The sequence below is a fragment of the Thunnus maccoyii genome, chromosome 13, assembly GCF_910596095.1.
Source record: "Thunnus maccoyii chromosome 13, fThuMac1.1, whole genome shotgun sequence".
In the NCBI taxonomy this organism is placed as follows: domain Eukaryota; kingdom Metazoa; phylum Chordata; class Actinopteri; order Scombriformes; family Scombridae; genus Thunnus; species Thunnus maccoyii.
The window spans coordinates 26,880,559-26,892,923 of record NC_056545.1 but is presented as its reverse complement, the minus strand read 5'-3'; the positions used below and the strand labels follow the sequence as shown (position 1 = coordinate 26,892,923).

General features: G+C 40.3%; 1 protein-coding gene across 21 annotated transcripts in view; it reads right to left on the bottom strand.

The window, feature by feature from the left end:
* The window catches only part of auts2a (activator of transcription and developmental regulator AUTS2 a), a 480,371-nt gene that overhangs the window by 315,265 nt on the left and 152,741 nt on the right, over positions 1-12,365 (bottom strand). For 16 of the 21 annotated variants that reach the window (XM_042430283.1, XM_042430285.1, XM_042430284.1 and 13 more), the window contains one exon: positions 5,624-6,362. In XM_042430283.1, coding sequence (XP_042286217.1) covers positions 5,624-5,911 — 288 coding nt within the window. In that variant the 5' untranslated portion in view covers positions 5,912-6,362. Of the gene's footprint in view, positions 1-5,623; positions 6,363-7,958; positions 8,790-9,077; positions 9,561-9,728; positions 9,920-10,012; positions 10,109-10,136; positions 10,420-12,365 lie in introns of those variants that run through there. The other 5 variants (XM_042430289.1, XM_042430290.1, XM_042430292.1 and 2 more) reach the window with 5 other exon arrangements.

The window sequence follows — 12,365 nt, the reverse complement described above, 5'->3', positions numbered from 1 at the left end:
GACAGCCGCTCTCAAACCTCTGTCAGGTGGTGGGACGGCTGAGAGTCGACTGCGCAGACTCTGCTTCCAAACCACATCACACAAGCAAGATGGCAGCTCCTGGGAAGGAGATATTTTGGCTTCACTTTTGGATAGCGATAGGAAGTGGAGATGTACGTACACATTCAAATACAGTCAATGGTCACAACGCTGTTTATTACATCCAAGATGGTGTATTTTTACAAAGAGCTGTTTGAAATCACACCATCATTGACATGCACAGTGTAGATTTAAGAAGCATATCATGTATGTACGAGTGCAAAGGAAGTCATTGCTAGATTAAGACTTGGCTGTAGGTGAACACTCTCTCTGGTCACGCTGATCAAAAGACAGCAAATAAGAAACACAAACATTCTTTCTCACTGGCTACCCCTCAACAATGACTTCTTATTCAACTGCTCCAACCAACAGTTCAAACAGTGCAACAGTCCCAAACTACAACAAACACTGCCAGTAATCAAGACAACAATATATTTGGGAACAACTTCCACTTTGAGAACAACTCAAGTATTTCAAGAGCCTCATCGCGGAGGCCTCAGCACCGAGATTGCAAAAGAGAAATGCAAAGCTAAGATATCAGCATACACATGAAAAGCAGGCCTAGGAGCAGTGTTGCTCCAGCACTGTGGTGACAGATGGAGAGCACTAGCATATACCTCCAGGGGTCTGACCTCATCAGAATTTAACTTTACCCAGACAGAAAAAGAGCCACTGGTGCTGTGATAGCCTGGTGCACAGTTCCACAGTCTTTTAACATGGTGTGGTACAAACAAAGAATTAAAAACACAGCTCACAACAGCAAAGAAAGCGTTACAAAACGGAGATGGGGCAGCAAGAGGAAAAGATCGAGAAATTAGACATACAGCGGTTCAGAATCAAGCATACTTTGCTAGAGAACATTGAAATATTGTCCAAATATTACATATGACAGTGAGGGATCTGTACAGTATAATTGTCATGAAAATCTACAAAATGATACCAAAAAGCATTGAATAAACAGAAATCCAATTACTTAACACAATTTGGAGCAAAGCTATGGAGGCAGTGAAATGCAAGAAAAGCTCTAACAAGTCTGATCCATTATTAAAGATTAAAAAGAAAAAAAACATCTCTCCATCTATCCTGAAAAATCTAATGGGATGGCATTATGTGTAATTTTGAGGAGCTTTTCTAATCCGGCATTTATCTATTTAAAGGTCTCTTCAAGAAATGGTCATCTTTGAATCATTAGAGAGGGTAAAACAACAAGACTGCCTTTCGAAGATTCCTTTTGGGGGCATTTAATCTTTTTAACCTGGCAAATCTTACTGATTTTTATCTGTAAGAAACTCCCAGATTCACCCCCAGTCATAACTTTAACACAGTCACACCAGAGAGTTTGCCAAGTAAAATATGTCTATTATTGGCTTGTGATCATCTACAATGAAAGTTAAGTGTGGGGATCAAGTGCCTTGCTCGGGGGAACTTTGGAGGTAGTCACTGATTTAGGGTCTTTCCCTGCGCTGTCAATTTCTTTGCACTAAAACTAGAAGAAAAGCCAGTTTTGAACTTACATAAACAGTTGATCTGCGTTACTCTCTTCACGCTTCATCTAAAATGTGTTCGGGATCCAAAGACTCAGTCTGAAGAGCAGACTAATGAAGCGTACCTGACAGTTTTGACCTTGGAACCACATGAATCTGGACGAAAAGTCTGAAGTGAGGCATAAGGGGCTGTGCACTGCAGCAGGTCATTAACACGGTGGAGGGAGCTTTGTGGACCAGTCCAGATCCTGCTTTCAGTGACTATGTGTTCAGAAACATGAATCCCTGCACAGCCCCCGTTATTAATGCTATCATTACATTTGGGATGCAGAGCAACAAACCGCTATATTTAAAGAGCTCTCCAACAAGTGTAAGAAGTATTGCAATTCAATATTGCCATCTCCCTTCACTTCGCTGTGAAATGATACTGCATTAATAAGTTCTGTCAAATTCTTACAGAACCACACCTGTGAGTGTGTGTTTGCACTCACACACAAACACAAGGTAATTTGTTTTTCTCCTGTTCTTACTTGAACTCTGCACGTTTTTATTACTCAGTAAACCACTCTGACAAAACAGTTTTGTAAGAAATGCCTTCTAAATCACTGTGATCTGATATTAATTCAATTTGATACTGCAATATATTTTGATTTATTGGTCTGTTTTTCATTCAGTTGACTGCAATAAGAGGCTGAAACAATGTTGTGATGGTAATAAAATGTCAAAATCATCTCTACTAATGTACATATAATATATATATATATATATATATATACATATAAATAAAATGGCCATAAATCTGTTACAATAGGGGTTTCTAAAAGCACAGTATCATTTCGTATTGATGTACGCACTGACACATTATCTGGGGAGTGGGTACCTTTATAAGATGTAATATTAAAGTCATATAAAATGAGCAGTAGAACTTTTCATGCCAACAGGAAACTATTTGAGCCAAGTGCAGATGACACATCATTGCTTATATGAGGCACTTATGACAGGTCAATCTGATTTAAACTGTAGAGATTCTGAGTATGAAACTTAAATATAGAATTATTAAAACTTTGTGAAAGTGGTAACAATATAGTGAACAATGAGAACTCGTTCAAGTTGAGGGCACCTTTTTACTTTGATTGTATGTACATTGGCCTTTCAAACTCAAGTGCTTCTCACTTTAAACTTTCCCACACTGACTACAGAGTTGTCATCAAACTCTATACTCAAACTGACAATAGCAGTGCTTTAGAAGACGGAAGCAGGCAACATCAATGGAAAGAACAACGGAAAGAAGGTCAAACATAACAAGGAGACAGGGAAAGAACATGCACGCACAAGAGTCCTTGCCTGCTAAATAGAGTGATTCTGAGTAAAAGTAAGGAAAAACATAACGGCAAGACACTCTTGAACTGTGAAAAGTGTTGATCTGACTAACAAGGCGATACAGTCAAGACAAATGCAACACCACATATCCCAGAGATGGGTCACACCAACGAACAAAAGAATCTTATCAAGCTGCATATATTAGAAAGTGCAAGTCAAACTGTGTTATCCCAGCACACCGCAGAGTCTGACCTTGTGAAGACAAACTATTTTCACTTCCTGCTGAAATAAAATCAGGGAAAACTCTATCCTAACAGAATTTAAGCTATAAAATGTTTGCAAATTTATTAGCTGTGGATGGGTCATGTTTTAATGTAGAATTAACAATAGATAACACTGACATATACAGACACCTGACGAGCTAACAGAAACTCAATTACAGTGGGGGAAATAAGCATTCAACACGTCAACATCTTTTTTTGTTTAACATGTTTCCAGTGTAGCTATTCATAGGAAATTAAGACCAGACATTGGTATTAACTCAATAAAGCAGCACTGTTAAAGAAATCATAACATTCAAAGCAATAAAAAAAAAAAAAACCTCATGATGTGCATTGAATTGGAATGACACAGGAAAAAAGTATTGAACACACAGTAAGAAAAAGCACTCAACCAGGTTGTTCCACTAATTTGTCCCCTTACCTGTGCTGATTATAATCAGCTGGGTTAGTGCATGTGGCCATTAGTACTTCCACTCTTTTAAAAAGGGTTAGCCGTCTGTGAATGCATCATTTGTTACCAAGCTGTCACACTAGAACCAACTCATAATGGGTAAAGGCAAAGAGCACCATTGAGGCCATTTTCCGCAAGTGGAAGAAGCACAAGTCCACCATCAACCGCCCATGCACAGGAGCTCCTCACGAGATTGCTAACCAGGCAGTAAGAAAATTAGTTAAAGGAGTAGCCAAAGATCCACAGATCACTCAAAAAGAGCTCAAGAAAGACCTGGAAGACGCAGGCACAGTTGTCAAAGAGAGAACCATGGGCAATGCACTCCACCGCCATGGCCTCCACCCCGTAAGACTCTAATACTAAAGAAAAGACATGTTGAAGCTCCTTTGAAGTTTGCTACAAACATTTGGAGAAGCCTGTAGATTATTGGAAGAATGTGGTGTGGTCAGATGAGACAAAAATTTAAATTTTTGGCAATAATACAATGAGCCATGTTTGGAGGAGAAATGGCTCTGCATATGACCCTAAATACCATACCTACAGTGAAGTTCGGAGGTGGAAGCATTATGGTATGGGGCTATTTCTCTTCTCATGGTACCGGCAGAATCCAAATTGTTGAAGGGAAGATGAATGGAGCCATGTATCAAAATGAGATGCAGGTGGACCTTCCAACAGGACAACGATCCAAAACATACTGCTAAGAAGACTCTCATGGTTCCAGAGAAAGAAAATAAAAGGTGTTGGAATGGCCCAGTCAATCACCCGACTTCAACTCAATAGAACGTTTATGGAAGGAAGTGAAGATAAAGATTCACCAGCAGGAAGACTGTCTGCTTAGAAGAATGGGCCAAAATCCCCCGTGGACACTGTGAGATTAGTTTCTTCGTACAGGAAGCGTCTTGAAGCTGTCATTGCAAACAAAGGCTTCCCCACGTCAGTTCAATAAGCGTGTTCAATACTTTTTTACTGTGTCATTCCAATTTAATGCACAGAATTTTTTTTATTGATCAGAATGTTATGATTTCTTTAGCTGTGTCACCTTACTGAGTTAATACCAATGTCTGGTCTTAATTGCATGTTAATAGCTGCACTGTACTGTTTACTGAAAAAACTGGTGACATGTTGAATACTTATTTCCCCCACTTTAAATGAGTGGGGAAGCATAATGAAAACAAATGCTTCCATACAGGGCCGTAAGTTCTCAATGCTATCATATCATTTCATACGCTATGGCCTTAACAGTCACCACCTGAACACCTATGGGGGATTCTCTACCACATCAAAACACCTATGTAGAATATCTTTAGGAAGTCCATACCTCCAGAAGAGTTTCTCACACTTGGAGAATCTATACCAAGGACCACTTAAGCTGTACTGGAGGCTTGTGGTGCAACAACACCTCACTAAGTCACTCTTCCTTTAATCTGACACCTATGTGTAAGTTACCATTACAGAAAGATATGGCTGTATATTGTGCTGTATACATATATATGAATGGCTTGCTGGTGTAAGTCATAATTCAGAACTATATTGTTGGATGGCAGCCTGTGCCCAGTTTGCATTCCAAGGAAAATGGATAGCCAGTGCACAATAAATTACTCCCACTCTGAATAAACTGTTGTAACATGGATCAAATAGCTTTTTCACTCTGAAGTGTACAAAAGCGCAATAGCCACTACAACCATAGCTGAACACTCTTCATCTGGTGTAAGGCTTTGCTGGAAAACTCCTGTGAAAACAAATCCAGAGCAGTGCACACAACAACAACAGCCTCTCAGTGACACAGATAGTAATCTCTGGCTGCAGAGCTACATTTAAAGCTACATCTGTTGAACTCCAGCTCACAACAGCCAAATATGCAGGCGGAGGCCAAAACACTGGGCTGCACACAATAATAAACATCTTTACACGGCGCAAAGAGATTTTCAACTGGATTTTCATAGAAGAAGCTCAACACACACAAGGCTGGAGAGAGTTGAAGGGGTTACCCCTTGTGGTTCAGCACTCACCTCTAGAGCCTCCAGGGTCACGAACCCAGTGATGGAAAAGCCGTCGATGATGTCCTCCTCAGCAAAAGTAGACTCCTTGCGCTTTCTACGTGGGGGTCTGGGACGGGATGAGGAGGGCTCCCTGTCGCCCTCCCGCTCTGAGTCAGAAGAGAAGCGAAACACGGAGCCCTTAACATGGTTGTTCCTTATCCCATTTGATCTCCTCTCCCGATCCCTTTCTGACCTCGACTTCCTCTTCTTGTGGAGGCCACTAGATCGAGGGCCATCCATGTCCTTCATAGGAAACATCCAGATAAACCCTCCTCTCACAGGGAATCAAACTCTTCAAGGGCCAGACACTGGCACTGCTCGACCTCCACTTGTGTGAAAATCCCTGAGGAGAATTTTCCGCAATATCCAAGCGTATGTTATCGATATATTAGATCCAAGGTAACCATGTAATATCCAACCGATGAAGCCTTTTACAGGAAATGCAAAACTGCAAATAGTCACTGAACCAAGCTAGGTTCCAAGCAAAGATCCCCAAATGCAGTCCATCAAATCCTATGACAGAGGTGTAAAATGATCTACTAAACACTTTATCACCAAGCTGTCAATTCCGCCAGAGGAGGAGCTTTTCAAGTTAAAGCAAATGTCTGCTCAGTGAACATGTCCGGCCATGGTGAGCTGAGCAGGTGACGCCACATCTTTCTTCTCCAGGAACCAGCTCCTCTTAACCAAGGTCAGCAAACTCTCCCTCCTGCAAGATAAAGAGAGAGAGAGCAAGCATTTGCAACATGTTCACTCAGCAAGTTCAACTGTGCATTTAGTCAATGAGCCATTCTCCAAAAAGGTGCTGCACACTGTACAGAAGGTTCTTGCCATTCCACATAATGCAAGATGAATGTTTTATTAGGGTGGCTACAATCTCATCTGCTGAGTATACTATGTTTTCTTACACCGCCAGGCCATTAAGCCCCAAGATGAGATGATTATGTGTTGTAAGTGCTCTTTTACTAGTGTCTCTGACGCTTTTGCCAAGCTTGTAACCTAAACTGTGTGATTAATGATTACATTTCTTTAACTAGTGCACTCCATAGAGGACAGATCTCAACCAGGTATGTACAGTCAAGATGGCGGCGAAGATAACAAAAATGGGGAATTATTCATGTCATATCGTGCCTAACTTTAGTGGATCATACCATATTGGGTATGGAATTAATCTGCAGATGCTCTGATTCAAGATGAGAGCAAACTTTTCTATGGATGTCAGTTTTTGAGCCACAACAAAGGCCAAAATGTGGCCTGCATTGCTGGAAATGCCATGTCGTAACGCATATCATAAAATGGCGAGGACTGCTGAAAAGACGAAAGTCTAAGCTTTATGATAGGCTCATAAGGAATGGCGTTATAAATAGTTTTTTTTTGTGAATCACCACAACCACGAGATGTCCTTGAGCATACAGTCATAAATGTGCACAAAAAATATTAGGCTGATGGATCCAGTAGTATGCGAGATTAGCTGCGGACAGATACACATGCGGACACACACGCACACACATACACACAACCAAACTCATGATCCCCTCCAGGCTTACGCCTGGCGGAGATAATTATGTACCAGAATTTTTACTTGGCTACTTGGGTGTCTGGAGCCTCTCAACATGAACTAGCTGTTGTTTTTGGCATGGTCACTGCTAATTATAAGTAACCTACAGAGAATGTATGATGATGAAGTGTGACAGTATATCAGTAATACACAGTGCACTGAGCATAAAACAATAAAAACAATGATGATCTTAAGCCTCAAATAAAGCCTTAATTAAATCAAATGCTGTATTAAGAACATCTGGCTGTCAGTCAATCTATCCTGTCACTTTTGCTCCTCTTACTTGTTTGCCAATTTCACTCATTTACATAAACCTGTATCAAGGCAGATTTCAGTGGCACACATTGATTATGTAGGGTTTAACATCCTCACTATTAAAGTTAAGGCCTAATAATTTAAAAACCTCTGAGCTACCCACATGGAGTAGATCAGTGATCTGCGAGCACTTCTTGAATAAACTATTCTGATTTGTAGACATCCATCAAAAAGCATTCACTCCACTTGAAATTAACAAATTTAATCCTTTTTTAATTCCCCATTCATTTATTCCAAAGTATCACCTTGGACGAAACAGCTCACTCACATATTCCACACATCAAAAACATCAATAGCTCTCTCTCGCTCTCTCTTTCATGAATGCAAGCAGGTCTGATTGGATAGAGAAATATCCTTGAGGTTTTACACAAAAGTGAAAGACCCTTTGATAATGCCAACCTGCACTTAACTGAAGCGCTTAGCAGGACATACCTTCACTGTGTGACACTGAAGGCATCTGGCTGCTTTATGATAGTCCTATGATTTTAGGATGCAACATTCAACAGCTTGCAGTCTTACTCTGCATCATTCTCCAAGCCATAGCCTACAGTCTAGGCCTAAAGCCACTGAAAGTCACTCTGGCATGGTAGTCTAAAACACATATGGCTTCTCTGTGTGTCCAGAATATCAATTCTCATCCATTACATCACAGAAACGGTATTCTATGTGGAAGAAAACTGAATCAACAAACTGCAGGCTTTTTTAAGAAGCCTTTTTCTGAATAATCATACCTCCAAATGCTGGTGGACGTTTCAGACACAGAGGAATCGCACCTTTTCTGCATCACCACACAAACCCAAACCAATCTGTCACAGTCAACCACCATCTTCAACTTTACATTGTCTCCTAGGACACAGGTTGCCATGTAATGTAGCTCATCTGGATTGTGCAACATACATGTAGTGCCCAAATGCTCTGCTGCACCCTGCAAAGTGACAAATGTTTTTAACATGCACAATTACATCCATTAAAAAAAAATGGCTCATTTAAAATGGATACTTAGCAAAGACACATCCAACAAGCCAGCATGCCAACATTTAACTATGCAGCAACCATTCAAAAATATTCCTTCCATGCAGATGTTCTGCATTCTAACAACCCAAAAAGGCAAATCCACCTTTACTATAATAACGGTCCTAAACCTTTTTTCCCCCAGTACCTATGCCTTTAACCTGATGCCCCGTGCCAGCACTCATCTAATGACACACACACACACTGCACAAACAGCTCCCAAAATATCGCTTATTGGGAAAAAAAACTGTATTCTAGCACTCGCCCTGGCTCCAGCTCAGTAAAAGACTCTTTCCCTTGTCTTCGCTCACAGTCCCTTTTTGTCTGTCTGTGCTGTCAGTAGAGATCTCAGGCTCTGTAATCCAGTCCAGCCCACAACAGCAGCAGCGGACTGGCACTGCCTCCTGCTCCGGCTCTCCAAGCTTCATTTTCCACTATAAGACACACAACAAAAGCAAGCCTCTCTCTCTCTCTCTTTTTTTTTTTTTTTTTTTTTTTTTTTGCTCCAAGACACGTCATGCAAAACCAAGAAATGCAAACCCTTGCGAGTGGGGAGGGACCGTCCGGATAAGTTGCAGGCCTTCGGTCACTTAAAAAAAAAAGATAAAGCACAAGAAGGTTTGGAGCTGACAAAATAAATCCCGCAAAGGAAAACCATAGGGTATCTCCTCCTCTCCCCAGACCCGAGCTTCAGGATCCCGGAGAAGAGGGACCGGGGCGCAGTGATATGGCGATGCCGCAGTGCCGCTTTACAGGCTGCACGCTTCCTCCTCGGCGCAAATAGTGCTGTCTCTGGACATCTAGTAGACTCCGAGCTACTAGAAAGAAACGATATAACCAGGAACACAGCTGAATCTCAACCGATATAAAGTCCGTTTACACGCCTTGTTTTTTTTAAACTACGGAATAAAATGCACCCGCCTTTTTTTGTTTGCCGTATATTTTATCACAGAAATGTAATAGAAGTATGTACACAGGTACAAGTGACAAGTTTTTGTATGTAATAACGATAACGATAGCTGTGAATAAAAATAAATAACGCTACGTGTCAGTAGTGGTTGGTCAATACTTAGCATGAATGAACTTAGGCTCTATCATTAAAGCTGTTTAAAGGCGGTGATAATATGCACTTATTAACATAATTACTCAAACACACACACTAGCTGAATTGAAAAGTAAGCTAATACTCACACAAAGCTGCTGGAATATTAATTCAGCAAACTGGTGTATTCATATTTCTGTCGCAAAGGGCAACAAGTGAGCAAATAACGTGCAAAAAGCATGAATTTACATATTCATATTTATTCACTGCGTCAGTTACGGTAGCCTAGCATCATGCTAATCATATAAGTTATACACATAACTGACAGTCCTCCTCTGTCGGCTGCATGCTGGCTCAGATATCAGTTTATCATTTGACTCATGAAAGCGACTGGAAACTTCTGCGCAGGGACACCCTGGGCCAACTAACTTACCTCCCCATTCAACACACACTAACAGGGAATTGGCCTTACAGTACTGTAGCAACGAATAGTAAAACATTAAATAAGCATAGCGTATTTTCAGTGTATCCGTTTGACATTTGAAGCAAATATTTACCTTGGAAAGCTGGTCCCCTGCATTGAGTTTTTTAGTCGTTCAGACCTCTGCAATTAGAAAATGACTTGCACCTGTGGACCATGTGGCTAAGTGTACCATGCAGTGTTTGTAGTGCCTATTGCATTGTAACAATATACTGTAGTATGACAAAGAAAGTGCTATTCTTGCTAGATGGAATGATTTATCTGAAAATGTGTCACATTTGAGCCAACAAGTAACCATTATTCTCAATCTATAGAATCTATCTATTGCCAGGAGTAAATGTGTTCACACCGTGCTGTTGAGTCTAGCATCAGATTGGGATTCACAATACTATAAGCACTGATGAGGGTCAGTCATGTCTATTGTTATGCAAGTACAGCCGAAATGTAAATTTAATAATTAATTTACTTTACTAAAAGTTGATACAATTGTGATACTAAATTAAGTAGAGATTAAACATATTTTCATTATAAATTCATAAGTTGATTATTTTCTCAATTCATCAATTAATTAGTTTTAGTTCAGTTTTATCTATAAAATGTCAGAATATAGTGAATAATGCCTGTTATAATTTTCAAGAGTCAAAGGTGACCTTCTTCAAATGTCTTGTTTTGTCCAACCAACAGTCCAAAACCCAAAGACGATGAGTTTACCAGCATTATATATATAGTATTGTCTAGTATGATAAAGAAAAACATCATATCATTACATTTGAGGAGGGGAAACAAGCTAATGTTTGGCATTTTTCCTTCAAAAATAGCTAAAACGATTATTCGATTATCATAATAATTGCCTATTAATTTTTCTGTCAATCAATTAATTGCTAAATCATTGCAGCTCTAAAATTAACCAGGTTTTGGACAGTCAGATGGACACAAAAAGGCAATTTGAAGACGTCACTATGATTTCCTAGTAATTGATGATTAACATTTTCACTATTTCCTGACATTGTATAGACTTAAAGCTAACACAAAAAACAAGACATTATCAATAATGAAAATAATCATTAGTTGCAGCCCTATGTGAGTAGTTTCACAGTACAGTATGGGCTTTGTCATCAGTATTGAGTGCATGTCTTGTTGCAGATGTCACTCATGAAACCAGAATAACACCAACCAATATTGATTTCCAGGTCCATTAATGCCCATGGGATGAGCATTAATAGCATTGTGAACACAACAGTGTGAATTTGTATGGTAGTAGTGGTATCAATAATTATCATATGAATTAGTGGGTGAAGGAGAGGGGCACTTAATAATGGCTTGTTGAGCATACTGTTGCTGTATTGCCATAGCCTCATAACACTGATCAAATTTAAAGAGCGAGAGAAAAATGATGGTGTCAGACCTCGCATGAACAGGAGTCAGCGCTTGTTTCAGTGCGGCAATGAACTGGTCCTCTGTGAACAGGGGACCATGGGTGGGCTGTGTATTTTTAGCCTGGTTTAATGATGCAGAGGCTGAGTGGTGTGGCTCAGAGCTTGCTAAAGTGCCTCAATTCCCAGTGCCCAGTGAAACAGGGACCCCACCGGCCTGTAAGAATAATGCCAGGGGATACACATGCACTTGACCCTGTCTCATCTTCCAGGAGGAGTGTCCTTGTGACAAAGTGGCGTGGCAGGGGAGAGAGACGACAGCGTGGCAGCTAATTCAGCTCTCCCAGCCTCCACTCATTAGGCGGGGAAGACAAATGTGCTGCTCTACCCTCCCCTCTGCCTTGCCATAATCAGCTTTAATTACACCTTCACCCCAACTTTCCTCTGCCTCCACAGCTTCATTCACTGTCACACAACACTTTGGATCTGGGAACATAAAATCTGCTGAACTATGAAAATAGGAGGGTCTTTTTTGGCACCAAGGGAAATGTATGATTTCTCATATATTTTAAGCACGTTGATTAGTGATTAAGAAGAAGCTATCAGGTCATTTAAGTGGATACGTTAACAGCACCGCTAACGTCCAGCTTCCACAACTCTCAAAACAACAAGAATCAAAGCTAATCTTTTCCAAATGTAGCTTTTCCAGCCAGCTATAATAACGGTCCCTTGACTCCCGTCTGTGAATAGGGTAAAGGTCAATCACTGGGCTTTCAACAATGGAAAACACAACCTCGTGGAGAAAAATAAACTGAAAAGAGCAGATATTTTCTGTGTTAGAAAATACACATACCTAAAATATAGTGATAAGCCAACACATCCTATCAGGCTTTTATAAAGATTGTCAGAAATTTTATGGTGCAGGTATTTTC